At 45.1% G+C, this 27,110-nt stretch overlaps 1 protein-coding gene across 8 annotated transcripts in view; it reads right to left on the bottom strand.

The window, feature by feature from the left end:
* The window catches only part of LOC119164771 (axotactin-like), a 245,174-nt gene that overhangs the window by 8,667 nt on the left and 209,397 nt on the right, over nucleotides 1-27,110 (bottom strand). For 6 of the 8 annotated variants that reach the window (XM_075873841.1, XM_075873836.1, XM_075873838.1 and 3 more), the window contains 6 exons: nucleotides 26,273-26,445; nucleotides 24,615-24,723; nucleotides 18,590-18,775; nucleotides 13,079-13,276; nucleotides 11,087-11,175; nucleotides 4,037-4,114 (listed from right to left, as the gene is read on the bottom strand). In XM_075873841.1, the coding sequence (XP_075729956.1) occupies nucleotides 4,037-4,114; nucleotides 11,087-11,175; nucleotides 13,079-13,276; nucleotides 18,590-18,775; nucleotides 24,615-24,723; nucleotides 26,273-26,445 (833 nt within the window). The remainder of the gene's footprint in view (nucleotides 1-4,036; nucleotides 4,115-11,086; nucleotides 11,176-13,078; nucleotides 13,277-18,589; nucleotides 18,776-24,614; nucleotides 24,724-26,272; nucleotides 26,446-27,110) is intronic. The other 2 variants (XM_075873842.1, XM_075873843.1) reach the window with 1 other exon arrangement.

Here is a 27,110-nt window from a genome sequence, read left to right on the forward strand (position 1 = left end):
CGACGCCACAAGGGCCGAATCACATGAAAGTGCGACGTTTTTTACAGAGTATACGACACGAAGTTCCAGGCTCTTTTTTTGTTTGTTTGTTGTTAAAGCGAGACATGCACTACAAGTTTCTTCTGTGCGGCAGATTCGACGAACACTGGTACGTCCGTCAGTTGCTCGCGTGAAATTTGAATTTGCGATGAAAAAAGAAAGCAGCGGAATGAAGAAAGTGAAAGTCTCGCTTAATGCCAGCTTTGCCAGTAGGCGAAAAGAACCTGAAACGACGCGTAATATCATTACATTTCATTACGTCTTAAGCCTATGGAGCCAAGTGTATCGCACTGTGAACACGCTCTACAAAGTATTGTACAAAATAAAACCTCTGACGTCGTTAAGCTTCCAACATTTGCTGTCTTAATAAATTTTCAAATCTTAACTTTTTTAATGTCATTTCCACCAACTATTTGATCACGAAGACGCTTTGTTCTGACACATGTTCGTCTCAGTGATAAAGCAACGCCTTCTTTATGATCAACTGGAATGACGTTGTCCTTAAGCTCAATGTGTTGTGCCACGTGGATTAGGGCAACTGTTCAAGCCGGCACCCTTAACGGGCTAGATTATGCCTTTGCACTGATCTGAACGCACTCACCAATTGACAGAAATTTGTTTCGTGTTATGTGCCTAAGAAGTCAGTTCTGTTAGGTGCTCTCGCGACCAGGCAACTCGCAACCTTAGACAATCCGTGCTCCCCGTGTCCGGCACATTTCATGGACAAATGCGAGTTCGCTGCAAACTTCTCAGACATCCAGAGCGAATCGTGCCCCTGCAACAAAGGCTCACGTCACCTGCTAATCCTACATCTAGAGGCCCGTAAATCAAGGTATACCTTGACCTTTCGTTCTATTCCTGCACACAATAACAACACTAATCCTGCTGCTGTATACCTAAATTGTTTCGTAGTAGGGTTCACAGAGTGAAAGCAAGCAAAGGTGTTAGTAAGCGGAAGTATTCCCCAAAGCTCTAGCAGACAGACAAGCAATAGAGGATGCGTGGTAGATGAGGAAACGAAGAGTTATTTATTTTATGAAACTTAACGTCAGTAAGAGATCCAGAGTAAGAAACATTCCGTGGGCAATATCATATGAAACTTGCCTTTTGTGAAGAGTTATGCCGAAAAGGAGATACGAAACCATCTTCAATGCACTTCATATGTGGCGAAACAAATGAAATATTTGAAACAATATTTCGAAATTTAGTTCTGCCAGCCATGCTGGACAGCGCCTGAATTAGGAACCGGACAGTTCACATGAAAAGTCGTTGGTTCTTGCTTGGCCCCCAAACGAGGATTCATTTTTTTTTCAGCTACAAGCTTTTTTTTCTGAGCAATCAACATAGATTTCCTTGTGACTTCGTGCTACAAGTGGGTCGCCGTCAATTGTTTCTTTTTATAAAATATCGTTTCATTCATTGTGTGCACTGAGCTGAATACCACTGTTCCTATATAATAAAAACAAAAAATCAATCACGCCAAACAACGAGTTTCGTTGAAGATTTTTAATTTATAAGATCGGTGCTATCGTGATACATGACGTGGACTGCATTCGTCAGTGCTGCTAATATAAAAAAAAATATCGTGACTTGGATATATACACACTTTCTGTTCTCAGCTCGTGCAATGAATCATGAAATATGGCGTGTCGTTCTGTGAACTGTGTGAGGGTGCCATAAATATATGAGACTTCACGTACAAACAGAACATAGCACCACACTGCGACATACGCTCACAAACACAACAGTGAAGAAAAAGAAGAAGAGTGTGACAAAGAAAGACAAAAAAAAGATACACTACAAGATGCAACACACAGGACAACGTCAGCAGGTGATAACATAAAGCATAGAACTCTTGTAATACTCTCCGTCCAAGTAGTAAATTCAGACGCCTACAGGAGACTTCTGATGTAGGCGTGGAACATCTTAGGAGGAACTGGCTTACAACAAAATGCGAAGGTGGCTGAAGTGTGTTTCCATATCCTATACAATGCAACAGCGGAACTTCCTGGGACCATCACAAGAATAGAAACGGCACATGTGACGTCATACCACCATGCAAAGCTTGATTGAAAGAGAAAGGTTCTGCTTTAGATCACGTAACTATCACTGTTTTGACAGTGTTAGCAGTTACCACATGTCACCAGAGCCCAGTAAACTATATACTCAGTAATTGGTCAGCTTCGCTGCTTCAGATCCAGAGTCGATAGCGACATGACACACTACGAATGACGTTATTGGTAACGTTTCAGCTCATAGCACGTGACCATCCTGTATGTGACGTCTACCGGACGTTCCAGTGTCGCACTTTTTGGGATATGGAAACACGCGACTGTGAACCTGTCATTGGTCGATATAACGCACTCTGTATCACAGGTTATAGGAATAAACTTGGAATCAAGAAAAAAAAAATATGGTTACGATGCCCACTGAACGCTTGCTGTCTGGAATGAGCGTAGGTAGCCTTTAATCGCATGCCACTAAGACATTATTCAGAAGTATGCAATAATTATCAGAGACCAAACTTGCTACTTTAAACACTTCATAACCGAAACGCCTATTTCCAATGAAAAATTTCTGTATTTGACGTTATCACGATAACTGTGGTAAAACATCGTTACCTAGGTAATCCATTGTACAACGTAGATTTCACTTTCATGATATCGCACGCATAACTTAATGAGATGCATGAATGTGAAAGTCGAGCTGGGAGCTGCTCACACTCGAAGAATGTGATTGTTGACTGGCACCATTTCTGACTGCGCAAGAAAACATTTCTTGATGCTGTGCTTGTATTTTGGAGAACCCCTCACAGCTGCTCTACCAGTGCCACGCCACTTAATAGTCGGTCAAGCAAAATCTCTAGGTGAACCAGCTGTTCAATCTGTAAAACCGCTCCACATATTTAGTTCGCTTGCTTCGCGAATCGCTCATTTGGGACGTAAAAGTGATTTCCGCTCATTTCCGTTTTTCTAGAAATGGGGAACATCTCCAGTGAATTTTTTTCTCGATTAATTTTTTTTTTGCAAATGACGCAGTCCCCGATTTACTACTGTTTTTTTTAAGGATAATGCAAATTATGAAGTGTCTGTATGCCTTGCTAGCATGGTCGTGTAGGGCGTACGAAGACTCGAACTCGTCTAAATTTATAAGCATTACAACCCTTTCTTGATTTTGGGACGAAAACCTGGCATTCTGACTGCACACACGCCACAATGATAAAGTGGCCGCACTTGAAAATTTTTCTAGTCATTATAGGGATACAGGGCACAGAAACGTGTGTACATTAGCGAATCCTTCTTGTAGAAGAAACAGAAATAACAAAAGCTAATCTTGTTAGCTGTTGCCAGAATTATGAGCATTAAATACTCATACACTGAATATGAAACAATTCACTTTCGATTGGTTGTGCCCTCACTTGAACCTCAAGTCTTGAATATATGTTATACTGAATAATTAAAATCGTAAGATGACACGTGAAAACTCGTTAGCCTACATTTAATATGAAAAATCACTCCACAGGGCTAGCTGCTACATATTAAAACAAGAAGAATATATAACGGAAACGTGAAAGACAGAAATCAGTACCTGCTAATTTTCTGTCTTTCTTATAACATTTTTATTCTTACGTTTAAACTCTACACCAGCGTTGAGTCTCAAAATTTTGGTCAGCTTACATTGCCCTTCCAAGTCGGGAAAGAAGGATTTTTCCTCAGAAAAAGTAGAAAGAGCTACATAAGAACGAACTAAGCGAAAATAGTTTTCTGTGAACTTCACACGTAAGTTCCAGATAGGCTGTTCCAACAAGACTCAGTGCTCAATAGACTAAGCACAGTTTCTGCGCCCTGATCGAATAAAAAAGAAAACCGATGGAATATCAACTCGATGAATGACCGTCAATGCTGACTCTAAAAAGAGGCACAGCCTCTCAAAAGCTGTTGATGGTGACTTCACTGGTAGACGCAATTGGCGCGTAATACAGAGGTCGCCTCTTTACCATCGTCTCCGCATTGCCCGCCTTCCTGGGCGTCTCGGGAAAGTCTTCGTCATCACCAAGATCCATGGCACTCAATTCCTTCAAAGAAAAACACACGTTCGCTCTTTTCAAGTCGGTGGCGCCACCTCGCAGAAAGGCGGCAAACTAAACGCTTCTTTCTGAGGCCTTTGAGGGGGAAAAAGTTCGAAATCTCTATCTTTCAAAACAGAGTTGGAAACACATTTGCACAAAAACACACACTTCCGTGATACAAACAGACAAATGTAATGGTTAGTGAAAAACACACATCACAAAAGACAGTACGTTTAACGGCAACAACCAAACAGAAGAACCGCCACCAAAAGTGCAAATGGCCTAACAATGAGCGCTGAGATTGTGAATTGCTTGAAGGCAAGCGTGTCGCAAATAGTTGTGTCATTTCCGCTGTGTGGGTTTCGAAGACTATGACTATGCATTTTTAATTCATTAGGCGTACTATATATTTATTTCATGAAACGGCGATATAAATACCTTTCTGCAGTTCTAAATTTCTTTATGTCTTAGTAGATCGAACTTTAGGTCTAGTTGGTTCGGCAAAATGAAGTACGAGCAACACGACATTGTACACTAGCACTATGTTTCTTCTTTTGTGTCCCCGTGTAGAATATCGGACTGTTCGTACTTGAAAACCCTCCATGCCGTACATAATCTTTCATGCTCAAATGTTAGCTTATGTTTGTTGGCAAGAAAAAGTTGTCTGATCGTATATACTGATGTGGTTTCTGAACCGGTAGTTTTCAGTGTTAAATGAAAGTCCAGGATGCCAGAACCATAAAAAAACACCAAAAGGTTCTAGCAGAGCCGGTATGATTTAATACAACAGCTTCTCAACCGACAGTTCCAGATTCCTTTTCTCTGGAAGTTACACTTTGAGGTAATCTCAGGATCCTGAAGGTGGAGATGCGGGTGCAACACATAACTGACGTTTCGGCACTTGCGGCGGGTAGCTAGCTGCCGCATCGGGTGTCATGTCTAATATATTCACAAGTTATATCGTTCTTGAACTCGAGATGTACTTCAAGACCACGCAGTGAGAGAGGAAAATGAGAGGTGCAACAAAAAGACCATAATAAGGATACCTGATGTTCTTGTTGACGTTAAGAGAAACATATTTACGCAGAAACGATTGTTGGTAAAGTTGCTAAGGTCATTTACTTAGGCTACTTGGCTATCAATGATCGCTAAACGAATAAGCTCTGAAAATCAACGAGCACATAAAAGGAGAGCAGACAAAGGACTAGCATTCTCCTTAACATTTTCTGCACTCCTTTTTTTTCATGCTCATCAATTATCGGTGCTTATTTCTTCAGAATGAAGTAAATAACATGGCATTCGTTGGGGCACGAAGTGCGCGTACGAAAGACAATCGGTGCCCACTTAGCGAAACTGAATGGATACCAACAAAGGCGTAGTCAGTGGTCTCCATCGATGGTATAATTGCTGAAGTAGGGCCAAGGGGTCAAATTTCTACCGCAGCTTCCCCTCGCTCAACGGTGGACGAGTCCGAAAAAAACAATCATTCTAATGCATACGAAAATGCAAATGAGTCAATCACATACTGCTCACAAGGGTCTACTATCGGTCCTCTGCAAACCAGAGACTTGGGGGGGGGGGAGGAGGGGGTTAAAGGAGGGAAATAAGCAGTTCTTGAAATGCAACATCGCGAATCCTCTGCTGCTACTCTCTTTTGAAACCTTAATGCTCATGGCTCATAAGCCTGAACATTGCACAATCACAGGTCACATTGAGCAAGGATCCCAAGTGTTTAAGTGCGCAAATAAGACAGACTAAAAAAAGAGACGACGGCACAGTGCGCTTTGCGTGTCGTCGTCTCTTCTTTAAGTCACATAGTGCAAACTAGTAACCATGGTTGGTAGTGAGTGTGGCGTCGTCTCTTCTTTTAGTCTCTGTCTTATTTTGCGCAATCGTTGGTAGTGTGTGCAATGTTTGTCATTATCTTTTCTTCTAGGCACAAAACGCAGGCTCCCTACCATGGTTGATAGTTCCCACTCGTGTGTGCCGTCGTCTATTTTAGTCACAAAGCGTAAACTACTAAGCATAGTTAGTAGGTCACAGCTCGCACATCATCGACTGTATTCTCTCAACTCATTTCTACGAGTGTGGCTACCCTCTGGTCCTTCCAGGGAGCAAAGTACAGTGTTGTGCCGTCTGCGTCCGGGTGTAACCTTCACCGATGCCTACTCAATTAAGAATGGGACAACCAACAACGCGAAGTGCAACGACTGCTCTATCGATGAGACTACTGAACACCTTTTGTGTTACTGCCCGGAATACATAAACGAGAGGCTTCACCTGCACAGTGTTTTATATAACTGGGCAGAAGTGATTTCACTGTCGAGAAAGTATTGGGACCATGACACTGCCCATCCAATTTCCGAAAGGCAACGAAATCACTGTTGCATTTTTTCAAAGATACCGGCCTGTTTCATCGTTTGTGATGTGAAACTGTTACGCGCCGGCCCAGTAAGTGTTTTTCTTTTCTCCTCCTCTATAACTTTCCTTCCCCCTCTCCCCTTCCTTAGTGCAGGGTAGCCTACCAGGACTCAGCCCTAGTTAACGTCCCGGCCTTTCTCCTTATTTTCTCTCTCTTTCTTTCTTGCGCATTCGCAAGCCGTCGTCTCTTCCTTTAGCCTGTGTCTTACTTGCGCAATTGTTGGTAGTTTGCGCTCTGTGTGTCGTCTTAGCCACATAGCACAAACTACTAACCATAGTTAGTAGTTCATGCTCTGTGACTGAAAGAAGAGACAGGGCACGAACTGCCAACCTTGGTTGGTTCAACACTTAGGATCATGAGCCAACACGCCCATCTATAAGCCATCCTGAGTAAAGACATGGCTCAGATTCGGCGCCCACCTTAAGTGATTAGAGAGTAGGCCGATTTCTGCACCTCTACCGACACCAAGCGCATATTGGAAGGGTCTCAAACACACGGAACGCATGGCTGTCTTCACACAATATTTTCTTTTGATTTATAGGGGAGAAGCTCCTTATAGCGGCACCCGTTCATCCCTCGTAATCGTAGTAGTTGTCGTAGTGTGTAACCAGTCTTATATTTTGACCTCCAAGGTGCTGGTGAGAGATTTCTTCTGTGCAGTGTTGAACAATAAAAAATTCGCAGCGTGCGCGTTAACTAACAGCCGAATTCTCCTGTCTCTCATTCTCCCTTAGCAGCCATTGGCATGTACATTGAGCACTATCTGACAAGAAAGGGTTGCTACGTTATACTCGCTGGGCATAACCTCCTTGGTTTAAGAAAAGTTTAGCGAGCATTGGGCCGCAGTGCCATGAATACAGTGAACTAGTATATATAATGAACTCGAGGTGGTTAAAGGTGGGAAGTAGACACGAAGCGCAAACCGTAAGAAAGTGTATGTGTGCCACCTCTCGTTTAGTCCTTGGAATGTCCGCTGGGTGGCAGGGCATATGCGGAATATATGATGAAACGATGCGAGATGGTGGTACTTGGAGTGTTGAATAGATGGACGAACGGACACACAGACAAATGCATGGACGGACTCACGAATGTCTGCACCGACGGATGGACGCATGGAAGGATGCAGGGGCGGATGCATGGACGAACACAGGGACGGACGCACAGACGGACGTGCGGATGCACAAACAGACGCACACACGAACGAGCGAATGGGCGCACAGATGGTCACACAGACGTACGCATGGATGGACGGAAGCAAGAACGAATGAACAGACGGATGCTTCGCTCCACTCTCTATCATTCACTCCGTGGGTATGCTGCCATTTTTTAATAAGTATGTTAGTGCGCTGCGTGGGCGTGAGTGATCTAAAGCATTGTTTTTGTGGGGGCACCCGCTGTACTCAGCGGGTTTTGAAATATGACCTTAAAGCAGAAGCTATATTTGAGAAACGACACCTAGAATTCAATTATTTTTGAAATCGATATTGGCGTGTAGTTCTTTCTCACGAAGGGAAACGTTTGACGACAGTTTATCTATTGAACCCTTCTTTCCCTGTGGAGTCCCAGTCTGTGCTTAACATGTCCAGAAACAGTAGGTATTCGTTGAGAAAATGTTCACAAACCTGTAAATGGTTACAGATTTTCAATACTAGGTACTCTATGTAATGATGGCGATCATCATATGGGTCACGGCACGCCGTACAGAAACAGTAAATAGCGAAGCTGAAACTTGTGGTCCTAGTGTTCAGCACTGGGTTAATCAAATTGTTTATTAATGTCATTCTTAAGCACTAGTGACGCCTATATAAAAATCTTGCTCAGTATTTGCAACCCGGTGTTCCCTTCTTCACTTTTAGTGGACAAGTGGTGATGAGTAGCTGCTTGCCCGATTTCTGCAGCTCCTACGAGATGGGAAGTTCTCCGTTCACAGAAAGGAGAAATTTCCCTTCCGCGCATACTTCGTTTCATGCTTCAGGTGCAACACTATTGAAGCTAAAAAAAGTTCGGTCAGCGATACGTGTGACTAAACGCACCTCATGCTTGGCTTTCATCGTTGTAAACGCTCGTGTAAAACGAGCACGAACGTGCATGTGCAGCGTTGCAAATAAAACATGAAGAGGTTAAAAGTCACACTTTCACCAAAAGAGCGAAGCAATGAATGCAATAGCATCATATTGGAATGTTTTACGAAGCAAGGCTAGCATTTTTAGGAGCAATAATATTAGTAGTAAACATGCGTATGCTAAGTAACCAAGTTTTCTGCGGCGCTGCCACAGTAGATGACCACAACAACGCTCGTGCGTTGTGACGGCGTTGATATACGAAGTGAAGCGGCAGTCGACTCATTTAGATTCGATCTCAGGTAACTCTACAAAATGCTGGTGCAAGAGAACACGGCCGCTCCATGCAGGTACACATTTGGCACCATTTTGTGTGTGCGTGTGAGTGTGTGCGCGCGCGGTGCTGCTGCTGCGAGGTGCATGCCCCGCGCTGATCGCTGCCGCGATAGCGCGACCATCGTAAGCGCCCCAGATAAGCGCGCGCAAACACCCGGCCGGAAAAGGTGATAAGCTTGCTCCGCAGAATGAGTAGACTGGCACATCCTTCCGCGTATATATATATATATATATATATATATATATATATATATATATATATATATACATATATATATATACACACAGCCATATAACAGGGCGTCTTTATCTCCGACGCACAATCATCCTTATTCTTAAGCTCAAAGAGGAAAAGAAAATCATGTCTCAGATGAAAAAAAAATTATCGAACTATTTCTGAGTGCGAACACATTCACTGCAAGAAGTCTCGCTAGCATCCACAGCATTGCACCTGATGCATAAAACTGAATAGAGCCAAACACAGCTTCACTGCTAACGGCGACCTTGCGTGAGGGTGAAGTGCCGAAACGTCATTATGTCCTGCTCCCGCGTACGCACCTTCTGCGTGATTACGTCACGACACGTGGTGATTACGTCATAATACAGCGTGACTCTCGGAAACAAGGACGAGAGAAAATGTAGAAATAGGATTTAATCAGCTGGAACGATGCGATGCGTCATAGCATCGTTCTGTAGCTTTCAGGGCCTGGACGTCCATTTCGTGGAAAACGGAAAGGATATTCTCGCTACCTTTTTAGAAACTGAGCTCGTTTATAATTCGGAGAACAAGCAGATAAATACAGCAAACCGGCCTGAGAGCATAAAGTTTATCAAAAAACCTGTGAATAAAGTAAGCTAAGCTCTGTTATCTGTGCTGCAGTCCAGTTTCTTACTCCAACAAATACACATACCTCGCGATTTCTACAGTGAGTCGTAACACCTGAAAATAGCAGTAGTTTTCTTATCTTATCGCGCTTGAACTAGAAGCGCCTCATCACAGTGAGCGGCTGATATATTTCTCAATGAGATATGTTGAATTTAAGATTACCGCTCGTGATTCTTAGCAACAAACCTACATAATTTCACAAATTACTGCTGCTTTAGAATTTCAGTTACCATTTCACCCATTGACTTCTCATGTGCTTCGACTATATTCTGTTTTGAAGAGCTCTTAAAATGCCCCTTGTCATTTTTTTTTTAATTCCCTTATACGAGCGCACTTACTATAGATGGTTTCAAGGTTGCAAGCGTTGTACCCCAGAATACTTCTAGTCACCTCACTTACCAGCTCCTAACGTCGAAACTGAAAGCATGTTTTACCATTCTCTTCAAAGATAAAAAAGGTCTCTATCTCGTTTTTCACATAAAAGAAACATGCGTAAAGTACAAGGAAATCCTTTATAATTTTTTGTAGCTCGAAAGAACATCTATTTGAATATATTTTGCCAAATAAAGGAAAACAACTGTAGGAAATCAGCAGGATATTTTCGAAAGCTCTTTTTGTTTCCCGATGCGATTAAGGCACAGCGGTGGACAAAACCAGATGTTATCAAGGGCATGTCGCTTACAACCTCAGAATAAATACAAGTGCCATCCCTAAAACTGCGGCTCACCTGCCATACTCTCTGCGAGAGAGTCCTGCTACGTGGATCCCGTTCAAACCATAAGTACTTTTTTTCTGCTAGCAAAAATACTAAGCGCAATACTAACTAAAAGCTCGTCGTCTATACTTTGAGCATGACAGAGAGTGATGTCAAAATTTTTGCGATAAAGGCGCAGGGAGTCAATATTATTTTGCACCGAAAACCAGCGGCAGGAACGTGTGTCTGCATCGAGAAACAATGACCTGAAATTCGGTGAATGGCGCCTAGCGTCACAGAAATGAGCAAATGTAGTATGATGTGCCACTTATGTAATTATTGTTTGGGGGGGGAGGGTGAAAGAGTTATGGTTGTAGGTGGAACATATATATTTATTTTTAGGTTGAAAGCGACTAGAGTGCACTAAGTCTTCTTACTCTAAGTGCCCATCGGACAAATTTAAAAATATTGATCTGCCTCTGCACTTAGAAAATTTTTTTTGCAATTACATATGTTGAATAATTTAATGTCTCATTTTAAATCTAATTTAATCTTATGTATTCATCTAGCATCAACTTACCGAAGAACCCAGAAGATCGTTATCGGCTGCGGGATCCCATTCGAGTTCCTGGGATGCAGTTGATACGGGTCGCTTTGACTTATGCTGACCTAGAAATAAAAAGAAAAAGAACGCAATACCTCATTTCTTATATCTCTAAATCTGAGCTTGTTAGATAAAACCACATTCAGTAGAATCCATCAATCATGCAGCTTTGTAATTGAATCAGCACACAGGCATGTCATTTCAACAGTGTTTTAGCACTCTGTATGCTTCAATTTAAGTTATGTTATGACACTCGTTTTAGAAAGTTCAAACACGCTTATTTGTAAGAAACTTCCATAGAACCCCTTTTAACGTCGCACAATACAGGTGTATATGACATATTACCAAGATATAGTACTTTGAATCATGTACCACAATTTTGCAGAGCTCGCAAAGTAAGTATGATGCGGTAATTGCATGTGCCCATATATGATACACGTACAACACAGACTTTTAAATTATAAACGAACACGTTTGCGCCGGAAATGATTGAAGGAGCTATTAAACCAAAAGCATGTACTTTTAGTATTCAGTGTTGCAAGCCAGAGTACAGGGCCATAACTCCCATGATATGCGATTTGATATACTGTTTTCATGCCATCTAAATTCAATCTAGAGAGGAAAATTTGATGCGTAGCAGAAACATGACATTTCTCCTGCACTGGTGTAATGTCTCAGCTTTACATAGTACAACACACTTCGTACCAAAGGATTAGTTAGGTTAATCATAATCACTAAATCTTCATATAGATACGGAGATATTGAAAGTATACGTGCAGATCGTACTTCCATACTACATACGGGTGCAGTCAAGATAGCAAAAATGACTGAAAGCAATCACGCACTTGCTAGCTTTTCTCGATGTCCTCTTACTAGATGGCGCGCCGCCACCCGAGGCGCCGGTTTTCGATGGCCCTCGCGCTCGCCTCCTCGCGACGACGTCCACGTTGTTCGCGTCACTTTGTAGGCCCGGAAACACGTGACAAGTACCTACCATGCGTGTTACATACTGGTATCGATATCCTCCCAAGCCCTCTCACCTTCCTGCTTTGAACCCCGTTGAAGAAGGCCTGACAGCTCCACGTCTGCCATTTATGAGCGTTAGGCATTTGACTCATGGCAACGGCCAGCATGGCATAAAGGGCAGGTGGTTAATGTGCCGATCAAAGTGGCCAACACTTTGCAGCGGCGGCCGTGAAACGTGGCTGACAACGCTGTCTTCAGGCTCTTCTAACATCATTCACTTTGTGGATATGGCGGTGATTTTTTTTCTATGTTCGCCCACTCAGTAAACATGGCGGTATTGAAGGGTCATGCACACAAAATAATTATCCCCATGCAACCGACGCGCCCGCGAGGGACCCATCTCTTTTCACCAGGGAGCTGGGTTTCTAGCGCACGACCAGTATCTGTAACTCATAACAAGTTGTGTCTGAAATAAAAATTTTCCCCTCCCCTGGAGAATTGTGAGGAAATGCCGATGCATTTCTTGCGTCGTTAGTACACGGCTTAGTAATATGATGGCGTAAATTAATGACGAGACGAGTATTTGTACTGTTAGCATTCATTTACACATTCATCAGCCAGCGAACCATCGACGTGAGGCACGCGGTTCATTTCATTTTATATACGTACGAAAGTGCGCATGGGAGAGTGAGGCGGGAGGAGAGACAATGAACGGCGAGAGAAAGAGAGGCGGAGCACTGCACCTACATTCTCCTATGCTGCCTCCACACACACGGGAGCTCCACTGAGCTCCCGCGAAGCGAACGCCCTCACAAGCGGAAACGTGCTCCTTCTCTCCACTCACTCTCCGCTACTCTGCCCGCACAACCTGCTCTGGTTGCTAGAGGTTGCTATAGGCGAGGATAAGCGCGCGCGCCCGCAGCTGTTGCTATGGAAGCCAGACGCCTGAAGCAGCCTGACTAAGAAATAGATTCGCATTTTAAATTCTGACGAAATCCTTACCTAGGCCGTTTACGATGGGCGACACTGCTGGAGTCGAGTTTCGGTTGTTCAGAATAGGCTTTGGTGGGGTGGCGTTGACCAGAGGCACAGAATTCGGTATCATAATCTCCAGCGACTTGCGAGGCGTCGACGAGAGCACTTCATTCTTTGTCTGAGGCACCGGCTGGTAATCGTTGCTCATTCTGCTGAAACTCACAGCTGGAAATGAAGCAAAAAAATGAAAGGTCATAAACAGAAAAAAAGACATGTACACGCAAAGGGCAGTTCATTTTAACAAGCAATAAGAAAGCGAGCAAGTTCCTGGACGTATTTTGAGGTATTGCAGTCTAATGGACGAATGTCCAACAAATCAAATTGAATTTGTTTTGTATTTTCGCATGTAAACACCAGAATATCGTTTTTATCACTACGAGACATGCCATAGTGCAGAATACACTAAAGTGTGTAATTAGTGCGAATTCAATAAATAAGTTTTAGAACAAGGTGGACTTCTTTGAGGTGTGCAAAAATGTCTGCGCATGAAGTCTCTGCCTTTCGTTCACATAAAAATCTGTGTGCTGACACACGAAATCAGACCCTGCCCTCGAGAGCTACAGCGCAACACACGTGAGTGAACTTTGCTGGGTGTCTGGCGATGACACGCATTCGATGGGTACCTGGCTAGTTACATGTCAAAACCGGCAGCTCTAGTCCATCTAGCCTGCCACGGGCACGACAGTCAGGATTCGCTCTTCTAGAGCGAGAATACGTAGAAGCGAGTTCCACTGCTTCTAGCTCAGCTTGATATATCTCGACCTGAACTCCTAGAGCATGTGTGCTAGAATGATCGTCTGCGCACAAGACGGGCAGGCGTCATCGTGATATATGATGGCGTGTAATTAACCCAAAAAAGCCACATACCCGGAAACATGCTGGTCTACAGAAGTCTAGAAGAAACAGCTTGCGCCCTATCAAACCCGGCAGAAGCAGATATTCACATTTTGGGCACCTATTCCTAACTTCCATGAGTTAGTCTACGCGGCTATTAATTTCATGCCCTGATGTGACAGTACAGCAGAAGCCCCAGCCAGCTGAAATGAACGACAGGAGACTGACGTGCTTGTCACGAGATTGATTGCTACGTAAGCGCGTCACAGAGGTAAGCATTCAGAGAACTAACGCCGACACAGTATAACAGAGCTTTGCTTGGCCTCTAGCGATTTCTATTTTATTTAGGAACTTGCTCGTCGAGCTTCTCATGCTCGCGCCTTGTCCGTTGTCGGCGGCGTATACACTAGTTCTTGTTGCTCCCGCTAGAGGCGCCATTGTGCTCTCTCGTAGCTGCGCTCTCTCCGGTGAGTCACGCAAGCGGTACGACTGAGGCGACGCCGTGTGCTCTATGTTTAGGTCACTGCTAGGCACGCATTCTCTTTGCTGGGAGCTCACTGTTGGTGTATTCGGTTGTGCATTTGCGAGCGCTCTGGAACACTCTGAAACGTAGCCGCGCATTTGGTTCGTAGAATTCGAGCACTCACACTACGTTCGGTAAGCTCGTTTAGAGTGTTACGCTCCGATTCGGAGCACTCCCGAGCACTCTGACTTCGAAGTCAGAGTGACGCTACACTGTACTAGAAGAGGGCAGTGGGCTTACTCCACAGCTACTCTGATGCTTTTGGCGTCACAGAAGAGAGATGCCGCCACAGGCATCTTCAATGGAAGCTTCACCTGCAGAAGCTGCTCGCCGATGGCCGCTCGTAAAAGTTGTAACGTGCATTTATTCGATATTTGTAATAAACTTGCATGCTTTGACTGCCCTCTGATTACATTAAGAGCTTCTGGTGCTTTCGCTTCACAGTGTGTTCCTTTTTTTTGCGATACAGCTTCCCGAAAATTAGTCCAATGGCAGCCGGTGCAGTCTGTGCATTTTCCTTTCTAGTGCGACGCAGCTAACACTTTGTGTGTGTGTGTGTGTGTGGGTTTCAGAGCGTGTATGCTTGAGTTAGTAGAGTATTCCTGATAAGCACTATATTTCTTCAGGCCACATCGTGTTTCCTCAAATATAACACCTCGTCGAAAAGGATGATGTATTCCACAAATTATATGGTTTGATACAGTAACCAAACGTACGGTTCATGCTGTGTAGACCGAACCTAAAAAGAATTCGCAACAAGATTATGCCCACCCTTTCAAGACATAATTAGAAAACAGTGCACGTTCACTTCCTAGTTAAGCTTTAACATGCTGGCGTGCTGGCTGGGTTTGTGCCTTTACTATAAAGTGAAATCGTAGTGTTTAAATAATTTTTGTTCTGCTTCAGTTGTAGACCATGGCACAACAGTTTTCTGGGGGTTAATAATAATCATAATTATGCAAATACACGTATGTTAGACATATGTAGAGCGACATAGTGAAAAACTAAATAAAGATACACATGAAGCTCTTATTTGCAAGAACTGAAGTACACCATCTAGCCACTGATTTACACACCTTATTCACTTCATGTGTGACGGCTCATCTTCAACTGCTTGGCCCTCTGCCACTTCCCTGCCTAATTGTCAGTGTTGAGTCCTTTCAAACTGAATGAAGACGTGTGACAACGTAAAACTAATTACTTTCGCTTTGAGGGTAGCTGCGTGCACACTGCAACCAACTTCAATCGAGACTCTGCGCTGAACAATTGCCAGTATGTGCATAATGCTGTCAGTGTGCAGCTTACTCTGGAAAAATCATACTGTAAAAATATCCTCGAGCTTTTTCATGACACTGTACAGCTGACTCGAGGGATGAAGGAGGCCTCCTCGGTCACAACAGTTGGTCAGCCGAACAAGTTGAAAACAGCCTCGGCGTGGATGATGGGTGAGGTATGCGCACTTTTTTTCCATCGATAATATGCACAGACGAAGTGGAGTTCGCAAACTGCGTTGGTGTCTTCCAGAAGCTTGTCCGCTCTGTGCTGGTTCTTCTCACATTCTTTCGGCCTGTTTTCATTTTTCAGGGCGCCAAACAATGATAGGTCCTGCTTACTCTTCACGAACACGTTGCCTGTTAGACACCCAAGTGCCTAACAGTGGTTTTGCCGTTGTCGCGGCATGGTTACAGTATGCACTGTAAAGCATACTGTCATCTTGCGTGGTGCGTAACGCTCAAAGCTGACGGCAAAAACTCGGCGCAACAATGTCCATAGCCACACAACATGACTCAAACTCTGTTGCTCTGCAGGACTTGACCGGCTCACAACCGGCTCAGCTGCAAAGTCCCTCCCCAAATTCTTCCATTGATGGCGATGCCAGCGCCGCCACTCATGCGACCAGAGAACCACAAACGTGCTACATTTCTGGAGCCACCCCTCTGCATACCCCCTGCCAGAGAGTGAGCCCACTGTCCCCTTCTAGTACACTGTAGTGACGCTCAATCTGACCGGGAAGACTGTTCACGTGACACAAACCAGCAACCATGTGGTTCCTGGCAAGTAATAGCGCAAGGACGTAATTCAAGCATTTCAAAAGGAGACAATGCTTCGTCAACGTACACCTAGCAAAAAAACGATAGGAAGCGAAGATGGAAGCTTGCGATAAAAGCAAGGGTTCTGTGGAGCGGACGTTTCGACAAGCCGACTTGTCTTCCTGAAGGCTAGAACAGAACTGATTCTTTTAGCGTTAGGGCATGTCTGCTTTTCATATCCATTGACCGGAGTGGCCAACTGAACACGCCATTAGGGAACACTCTTCGTTACCTCTCCACAGCATTAACACCCCAGAAGTATAGGCACTATACCAGAAGCCAAGTCATCAGCGAAGTGGGCTCGCAACTCAGCAGCAGCTTGGGCTCGCCGCTAAGACTATGTAGTGAGAACCCGGGAGGCTGAAGCGAGAAGTGGGCTTGCCGTCAAGCAAGCCCGTCACTTTATATTATGGTAAACCAATGTGTACGAAGGATTCGCGGGTTACCTGATCATCTCTGAGCAAGTTTCTCTAACATTCACTTTTTGTACATGGCGGTTATTTTCATGTGTGCGTTTAGAAAAAATTGTGAACGTTTTGGCGTTTTATACACACGTCGGTGGGCAGGTGCTCGATTACTGGAACAAGTGAGAGGAATTCGCTCCCGGCTTCAGTTTGGAGCTGAATATGCAGTGCACCGATAGGTAATACGCTACCGCCGAGGCCATCATGCTCCAAGGCTGGAGTGTGACGGGGGCGTGGCGTCGAAGCAGCGCCGTGCAACCGATTTGAACCTCACTTCGCACTTCACTTTGCAACTCATTGATGAAGAGTTTGGAATATTAGCACGTTCCTTGTTTTTATAGCCCATAACAGAGTTATTGAAAACTTACCTGGTCCAGGCACATAGCACCGTGCATGCAGGGACTGGAGGCACACTATGTCAGGGTCATATGAATGATCAGTCATAAATATTACTTTAACGTTTCTTTAAGCAGGCAAATTGAAGCACAGAATGATGCCCACAAACCCTACGAGACATAAGGCTTAACCCCTTCCTCGAGACCATTTACCTACTAGACTGCCTTTCGCTGCTTGTTCAGCTCACAAACCATTGTGGCAGCTCAGTGGTTAAGTAGTTGCACTGTTATGCTCGATGATGCAGGTTTGACTGCCGGGCACAGTGGCCCCATTTAAATAGGGAAGAAATGCACAGCATTCGTGCACTTGGAGCTCCATATACCGGGGCGATGGGAATCAAGGCACACAGCGCGGCGCCATAGTTCTCGGCTGTTAGCCTTTGTTCTCATTGCTCTGTTACCTTGCGGCCAAGAAAAACCCTAGAGTCATACTTGACTGCAATCATGAATGACTTTAACGTGTTGTAATTGCCAGCCTGGCGGCAACCACGTGAAACAAAATGCGAACAGTGAGGTGCATATAACGCCGAACTGATAGCGTTTCTTTCCATCGCAACATTAATGAGAACTAACAGAGAATAATGTCGGGAAAAGTATACAGGCTGTTATCAGAAGTAATCGTAATGTAAATAGAAAGAAACAAAAGTGGATGAAAAGATTACTTGGGACCGGCAGGATCCCAGCATGCGACCTTCGAATAACGCGCCCGGTGCTCTACCACTGGGCAACGGCGTCGCTCAATCCTCCTTCTATTTTTTAGGGTATATAAGGGCATTTAAGCGTAGGAGTTTCAGTCAATGCCACCTGTTGCCATTTCAGTGAGTGTGGAACACTTTTTTGCGTTGTTTGGCATTGAGTAGCACTTGATCTTATTACAAGAAGGCCACTGACCAATCAAACGAACTTTTTTTCTTCACATTTACATATTACGATTACTTTTAGCAACCCTTACACGTTCTCTGGCATTATTGTCTGTTAGTTCTTCTTAAAATGTAGTCTAACGAAAAAAAAGGAGCCCTTGAAATTTACATTTTTCTCTATTGCAATAGTACGTTAGAGAAGCCCAGCTGCTTGAAATCAAACGCGAGGCACCAACCACGGCGTATACCCCTTGTATCTGTCGTGATTCCGACGCTCAGAATCCCAGATTTTGAATTTCAGTTCAAACCGACCTTTGACGGGCGAGTTGACCTTGCGCCTTGGCGTCGGTCTCGCCGGATTGTAGGTGGATCCCTGCCGGAAGTAAGTGATGTCCTCGCGCAGCTTCTGGTGCTTGTGACGCTTCTGCAGTCGCCAGGCATAGAGGAACACTCCGATCAGCACCACGATCAACACGACACCCATGATGACTGCCACCCCTGAGACAGCAATGAAGACCACGTCGGATAACAAACATTAATTTATACCCAATGACAAAGTTGTGTTTAAGCAGGTTTGTCTCCACGATAAGTGTAGAAAGTTTGCGCGTGCAGCTTGCAAATAATAAAACAAAAGTCTTGCATGCCTGACGAGTCAAGAGACTGGCATTCAAAAGTAAGATTTAGATTTGTATATATGAATATGTTATGCAGTAATTGGTTGATTTTAAATGCGAAGCATATGATTCCGTAATACAGATGCTTTTAGCATGTATTTGTATGTATCTATCTGCCTAGCCACCTCGTGGTCCCCCTACTTGACTTGGCGTCAACCAGAATTAGTAAGAGAGGGTAAGATCGTTTGACGAAGATGGCTCGCTTGTCTTGACATGAACAATGTGACAATCCCGTCGCGTATCTCACCGAACCCTTTACGCGAGACGGGTGCAGCTCATATCCGTATATAACGGGCGGGAGTGTGCCACGGCTATGCGGGCATGTGCCACGGCTACGCGGGCATGTGTCACAGGCGATCGACAGTTTATATTGCTACATGCATGTTGACATTTTGCTGGACGATGCACGTGTGTGCCTGACAAAGAGGACGAAGGGTGGTCTCCGCTCGATCGCTGGTGAACCGGTCACGCCATTACTGCTGGTTTTAAATACATCTCATCCACAGCTGCATCGATACGGCGTTGCGTCTTTCCGTAACAATATTGTCACGAGAATAACGAGAGGTCGGCTCATGCCCACTGCCTCGTAACATCAATTCAGGAGCATGGGGAATAGACATTGGGGACTTTTTAAATAGAAGCCCCAAAGAAATAGCTTCAAGGCCACTGCGCATGCGGAGAACCCAAACCAAGTTTAGGTTTTGGGTTGGGGACGCTATTTCTCGAACTTAGCGAGAGCACCAAAGCCTGCCCCAAACTTTTTGGGTCAGACAAACGTGACGGCACCCACTGAAGTGACGACTCTTGGCCAAGACTAGAGTGACAAAGAATAGAGGGAGTGTGCAAAGTGCAGCAGACCCCATTAAAAAACTCATCGCTCTAGCTTGACTGGCTTTGGGGCACCAAACTTTTGAAGCCTCTGTATACTCGAAAACTCCCTACTGGTATTTTCAATGCGAGAGCGTTAAGAAAAAGTTTAGATCAGAAGCGTTGAACCGACGAGCACAAAGAAGATGAGCTCAAAGTACTCTGCGAGGCACTCAAGTATTCTACCACAGAGCCACGCCAGGTTTGGCAACTGCTTTAAAAAAATACCATAATGTTCGTGAAGCGTTTATGGTGGTTGCAGTGCTGACTTTCTAATTTTATAAGCATTAAAATATGTACTCCTATGACATAGCCATGACGTCGGGTTAACGTGAATTGCAGTTCAGCACAATCCACTGAAGCTGATTGAAGCAGCCTTATCATCGGCTACCGTTCTCGCGAGCATAATCGCTGCATGTCAACTCACCGACTCTGGTGTTGCTATAGCGCAGTCGGGCCCTGTTCGACTCACCTTCTTAATTACCAGCCTAGCTACGGTCTCAGTGTATGCCTCAACCATTTTAACCTTGCTGTGCGTGCCACACTGGCTTTTTCAAACTATCGTAGAATGTCTACTGCAAGTCCAATTGTCAAGTGCCAACTACGCCATAATTGTTCCTGCTGCGAGTCCACGAAGGGCTCTCTACGCATGGTAAGACAACACGCAAACATATGTTTGAGCACTCTATAATGGGTGCGCCTTTAAAATACCCACTTGTTGAGCATTTCAAATATTTTGACGTCTGGAGCGGTTCTACGCTTCTACCACTTCATATAGCGTGCGTTAAAGAGATTCTTTTCATTACATGAACGAAAGAAGAGTAAACATAAGGCCTCGCTTTTTTGGTTGGACACAATATTATGAGTTCTACTACAGGACGTTGATATATAAATCTATATATATATATATATTTCGAATTAGTCTCGACCATTGGCGAGCATCTATGGTGGAATATCTCATTGCCACGGAGACAGCCTGGATTTGATTTATACTTTTACTGAAGTTGCCTATTGTTTATTGTTTATTTTGCTGCCAAGTTTCTTGATTTTTTTCTTTTCTAGGGGTGAAGCTCCTTACGCCGTGCGTCGTATGTCCCGTGTCGTCGTAGTAGCCAGTTGCATTGCATGGCATGCCAATAAAAACGGTGTCACAGGATATTTATGGGGTGAATGATGATGATGGGGGCAAAGCGTCTGTCAGTCCGTCCGTTCATGCATCCATCCGTCCGCTTCGCCCTACTCATCATCATTCACCTATTGGATATGCTGCAATATTTTTTTTTTGTAATCGACTAGATGTTTTCTCACTCCCTACCGAAGGCGCCGACATCAGGATTTCTGCGAAACGAGCTCTTTAACGCTATCACGTTCAGATCATAATATGCAGTGAATAAATATTTTAAATATAAGTACCGGTAAAGAGACAGTCGTTCATCTGACAACGTAATTTGAGAGCATGATGAAGGCACACTCTAAAGGGTAGTTGTAACGTCCAACAAAAACTCCAGGCCTGCGCGGAAAGCGCAGCACAGTCACAGCGAAAGCTAGAAGAGCGGCCTTTCAGGGCCTTTTCGGAACACTCATTTGGTAGCTACTGCAAGCACACTTGCTTGATACCCACTGGGCCACTATAAATAAATTTATTTGGGTAGTATATAGGCCGGCATTCGCTATGCTATTTTTTCGTCATTCTTCTGAGAAGCGTGGTATCCGCTAAACACTTGCGGGGAATTTTGTGCCAATTGTCTATGCAGTGGCTGACGACAATGAGGAATTATGGCTGTAGTAGGTATGCACCAAGGTTAATAGGGAAAAAAGAACAAGCTCTTGCGATGAGTTGGGTCATTACACTGCCCACTCATAACGCTATTCGCATTGTGTGACGACTGATTGTTCGTTCGCTGTTTTAAGAGGTTTTCTAAGTCGTATTAATGCGATTGGTTTCCCGACTTCAAGCCTGCCTAAGGCACGTTTGACAACTATAGTCACAAGCACCGGTGTAGCTCCTGGAAAGGTCAGTATAGTCACTGGAATTAGATCATTCCAGCGACTATAGGTGGCGCAGCGTAAGGTTGAACTGACAGATGAGACGGTGATGTCGCGGACGTTTACGTCAGCGTCGCAGAACATGAAGACCTGTTCATTGGTTCATTACTACTGAGAGACTGAACTGCGTCGCAGTTTTATCACCGTAAGACAGCTTTGCGGCATGACTACATGGCGCCGCCTGCGTCGCTGGAATGACCGAATACTAGGCTGGCACACAGCGGACCTGGGTTCGAGCCCCACTGTGTCATTGGTGCTAGGTCGAGCCTGCCTAAGGCAAGTTACAAGCACCGGCGTAACTCAGTGGTAAAATATCCAGTGAAGCCGGGTTTGAGCCGACCTGTGTCAATGGTGCTAGGTTTTCTTTCTCACTTCGCGCGATGTGGTTACGGACACTGGTGGCGGCGGCGGAGAGTTGCGCGTGACCCGAGCTTTGGCTGTAAAATAACCCAGAAGAGTGACCGGAGGACCTAAACAAGTTGAGACCGTCTTACTATAATTTAAAATTTTGTTGAAGCGCACTAAAAAACGGACGGACAGAAGAGACTGACAAGGACAGCGTTTGCTCTTTGTCAAAGAAGTGCTTGACAAGGAAGCGCTGTCCTTGTCAGCCTCTTCTGTTCGTTCATTTTTTAGTGCGCTTCAACAAAATTTTCCATTATGAATGTAATCCAACTGGCTCAACTTGCCATCTTGCCGTGTTACTATAGCCGAGGTTTTTAATTCCGACATGATCAAGTGAATCATTTGCATGTCATAACTTGTTCTTGATATGGGTATAAACCAAGTCATCTTCACTGTGGCAGATCTCTAAAGAAATCCGACGCAATTAAAAAGGTGGGAGCAAGCCCTGAAACACAAAGATGCAAAGCTCACTGCCTAACACAAAGTCTATAGCATGCAATTCGAGAAACATCGTAACGAACTACAGTCATGCCCCCTTTTTTTGAGACCAGGAGTTTTGATCTCGCACGGAATGTGGCAGCTCGCGCCCGGTACACTTCCGCGCTTGTTCCCAGCATGTCCACTCCATATATCAAAGCCAAAACGTTCCTAACTAACGCGCTAATCTCCACAAAACGCATGGCACCCTTCGAATTTTCAGTACTCCTTTCGTAGATGTAGATGCTGCCAGAAGTAGAACAACAAGATGAAAGGCATGCGACTAAGAACTCAGTATAGGCGATCCACATATGTCAGCTTATCTAATCTCAATCTAAATCCGAATTTGATTTTTGCACTGCCCAAAGCCCAATACAGTGCAATGCTCATGCGAAAATGGGAGATCAGAGAAAAAGCTGCACTTGTGAAGCTTGGCTATAGGCTCTGGTCCCCCGTACGGTGCCGGGGCTTGTGAGGTAACTGCGGACTTCATTTTCTCGGTCACTTCCCGATCTTGGCAGTATATATAAGATCCGAGCAAGACGAGCAGCCTGTTCGTCTGAAGTGAGTTAACGCAGGGCGACGTTCTCACAACGGAACAGCCAAGCAGGTGATGGGCCCAGCTGAGGGAGCTTCGTGGGCATGAGTGGGCATGCATTTTCCAACTACATCAACAACGACTAGCGCGACAGCTGTCAGTCAGTAACAGTCAGTCACAGTCAGTCAGTTACAGTCAGTCAGTCAGTCTCATGAAATAGAGGCGGCTAAAAAATAGAGGCGGCTAAGAGTGTAGCTGTCATCGATGTCGCTACCGCTACCATGTGTACATCTCCTAACTTCAGTAGTATGCCTTTGTTTCCAGGCCACCGGTACCTGAGTCTCGGGAATTCACTGCGCAATGGAGATCCGGTGGACGAGGACGACGGCATAGCCAAGTCGCACGACGAAGCCTACGAGCGAGCCACAAATGACGAGGACGCCTTTGCGGCTGACCAGGCATCTGCAGCTCTCTTCTTGAATGACTTTAGATGCGCTGGTAACTGAGACTCTGCACTAAGTGCAGTCGGTCTGGGCATGAAGAATATTGTAGAACGATGTGTTCTGGGCCTCAGCCTCTGTGGAATGCCAGGAGATATACAGAAACGTGTACATAACGGACAATCAGATAGAGCAGACGCAAAGCGATACCAGCCTGACTCAAGCACCAGCAACGCCGAAATGTCGGCGCAGATGCAATCGGACGCTCCCGTCCATCCAGGAGGAGCAGGAGGTGACGGTGAAAATTCCGCAGAACTCGTTCAGCAGATTTTGCGCGCACATTGCAACCACGTAGTGGTCACAGTGTTTCGTGACAGCAAAATACTCACCACGTGGGCCTATGCAATGCTGAAGACGAATTTAGTGTATGACACCGAGAAAACGTTTCCAGGAAGTCCAACTAGCCTCTCACGCTTGCCAGTGGAGTGACTTGGTTCCGTCATACGGCGCGAACGCACAATTAAGTCGGAGCTCGCGCACAATTGTTAACAATTTGGGTGGCTATACGTACGTGCCGGGGAATCACAGTTTCTGTAGACGTGCGACAAACGCACCCCAGCACGATCCGAACGCGCGGATGCGTCGTGTCACAGCGACTGGCAAAGCGCGCTCGGTGGCTCATGCAACCGCCCACCTGCTGACGTAGAGCTAGTGGAAAGGGCACAAAACTAAGGCCGTAATGGGCCTGTAAAAAGAGCCTCCTTGATGTGAGTCTCGAAAAGTCTGAGGTAACCACGGTACGACACACAGAGACAGCGCAGGGATGAATACGCTGAAGGTGGGCTAGCCCTCTGGAGAAAAATAATGCGTGCTCAGCGGAGCGTACTCACGCGTGCTGGTTGCCTTGGCATAGAGGAGCTTGGTTGCTTGAGGATGGAACGAGTTGTGCTTGTAGGGAACCAGTACGGGGTTTGTCTTGTGCCACTCCGGTACACTGACCTGAGGACAAGCCCTCGAGAAAGTGAAAAATATGCACGAAATGCTCGGTATACATGCGTTCAAACTATTAGCTTCAAAGCTACGATAATAATGAGATCTAACAGACAATCATGCCAAGGAAAGTATAGGGGAAGTTATTGGAAGTAATTGTAATGTGACTGTGAAGAAGGAAAAGTGGACGAAAAGATAACTTCCAATAGCTCTACTATCACGGCGGCTATCTCCCGTTCACTTTATAGGGCATATATGTGCATTAAACGTGGAAGCGTCAGTCAGCGCCACGCCCACAGCTGGTAGCCACAAAGCTAGTAGCCCACAAAAGCAGAACCTTTACATTCCAGTGATAGTGACCCCCAAGATATTCAATTACCCAAATTTGTGTGGCAGCAGAATCTTAGCCATCTCTCGGCCGAGTCCTCCCTTTATGCTCTACTTTAGATGGCCTTTCTGGTCCAGAATACAGAATTCCTTTCTATGGATATGGGCCGCAGTCACGAAATATGGTTTCGCGAAGGCCAGGTCGGGAAAACAGGTAAGGGTGGGGGGTTAGCTGATATGCACTGTCAGCAATCGCATTACCATCGAAAAGTAAATCATTGGCATATCTCAAATACGGGCCATTTCTTCAGATTGAGGCCAGTATTTCATCTAACAACACGTCCATACCCATGCTCAAAATGAGCAAGATCTAGACACCGGTTCTGAAACACTGTTTTTGTTTCGTGGTTACGCTTTAAGACATTGTGACCACATGGCAACGACCTTACTAAAACAATGCTTGACATCGATCATGCTGTTGTAGCCCTAAATGGTTATCTTTAAAAAATAGAAATATGGGATGAAAGAATCAAGTGCGGGCCACGGACAACAAGCAAGAGGTTCGCGGACCACGTGTTTGATACCCCTGGTGTAAAATACGGCAACCTTTAGAGTTCATTTACGTCCAGTGACACCCTTTATTAATTTTGACGCTATCGTCTTTTGAATATTTGCACCAAATTCATTTCTACAACAAATGCCATACGTGTTTTCAACGTTGATCAGCATTACGAACAAAGCGCCTAGTGTCACAGCCTCTGTTCATCATGAGCCTGCTGACAGTGTCCACTGCAGGACCGAGACCTTTCTCATTTTTCGCGAAACAACGCCGTACTGCGCTTCCTGCGGCCACGTTATCTCCGCAAGCTGTTTAATCACTTTTCCCCACCTATCATCCCTCGCGTGTTTGTCTTCACTTGGAATATTGCTGACCAGCGGTTGTACCACTTGCTGATGACGATGTTCCTTTTATCACACACCCACTATATTGCCTGCTATTGCCCGCTTGTCAATTCTTCGATATCCTTCACCCCATTTTCTTGCCTGACCCACTCTGCTCTCTCCTTGTCTCTTAGGATTAAACTTTCTGGATATTACCTCGCATATGTTTGGTAGTAAGCATGAGCAGAAAACAACAAAGGTCACTCTTTTGAGGGTGAAATAAACCAGAAGAAGAGTGATATTTTTGAAAACCCGAATGCTCTACTTGAGTAAAGTAAAAGAAGTTTACCGCTGGTGGCTTAAAGATGGCCTCGGTTTTGTCCCCGACGATGGCTGCAAACTCGGCACATCTTCCTTCTCTCAGCGTGCCGTACACTTTGACTTTCTCCAGCGCCCCCTTCTGATAGCCGAAGTAGGTCTCCAGTGGCCGAATGTTGAGCGTCCGCAGCTCTACAACAACGTCTAGAGCAGACAAAAAAGCAGACAAACAAATGAAAGTCCATGACTTGCGTTATAGGTTGGGCCTCCGGGGCCAGCTAACAAAGCCACAAGTCCATTGAAAAGGAGACAGGATCAGTGAATTAACCCACCGTTCGCTGCTTAGCTCTGTCACTTAACACGGCTATGTCATTATTTACACTCTTCCTACTTCTTTCTTTGCCACCCTCACACACGCACTCCTCCAGCCTCTGACTTCCCTTTCCCACCCTCTGTCTACACTATACCGTGGGTGGCTGTGGTATGCTAAGAGCTGCTTGGCACACACGTACACCTTTCTGGGGCGCATACCTGCTGAATTCTCTGTCTAGGACACCAGCCCAACTCCGGTCTTAAATAGCTTCTGTGTGAAAAAAATTGAGAGACCCTTATGATTCGCCTTTAAAGAGTCGAACGCGACAGCGATATTCTGTTCCTAGTGAGTACTTCTAACGTTCAGTGTACGAAATACTTCCGAATCTGCTATGCACCTGCTACGTGGCCTTAAAGGTGCAGTAACGCGTGTGCCTTTTGTACTTGGTGACTGGCTTTAAACTGTGAAGTCATGACAATCCCAAGCTCTGACGCCCGATAGGAGTGTACGCTTGTACGATGTATTATTACGGCAATACGTCCTGTTGCATTGCGGT

Source organism: Rhipicephalus microplus, chromosome 9 (genome assembly GCF_043290135.1).
Source record: "Rhipicephalus microplus isolate Deutch F79 chromosome 9, USDA_Rmic, whole genome shotgun sequence".
NCBI lineage: Eukaryota > Metazoa > Arthropoda > Arachnida > Ixodida > Ixodidae > Rhipicephalus > Rhipicephalus microplus.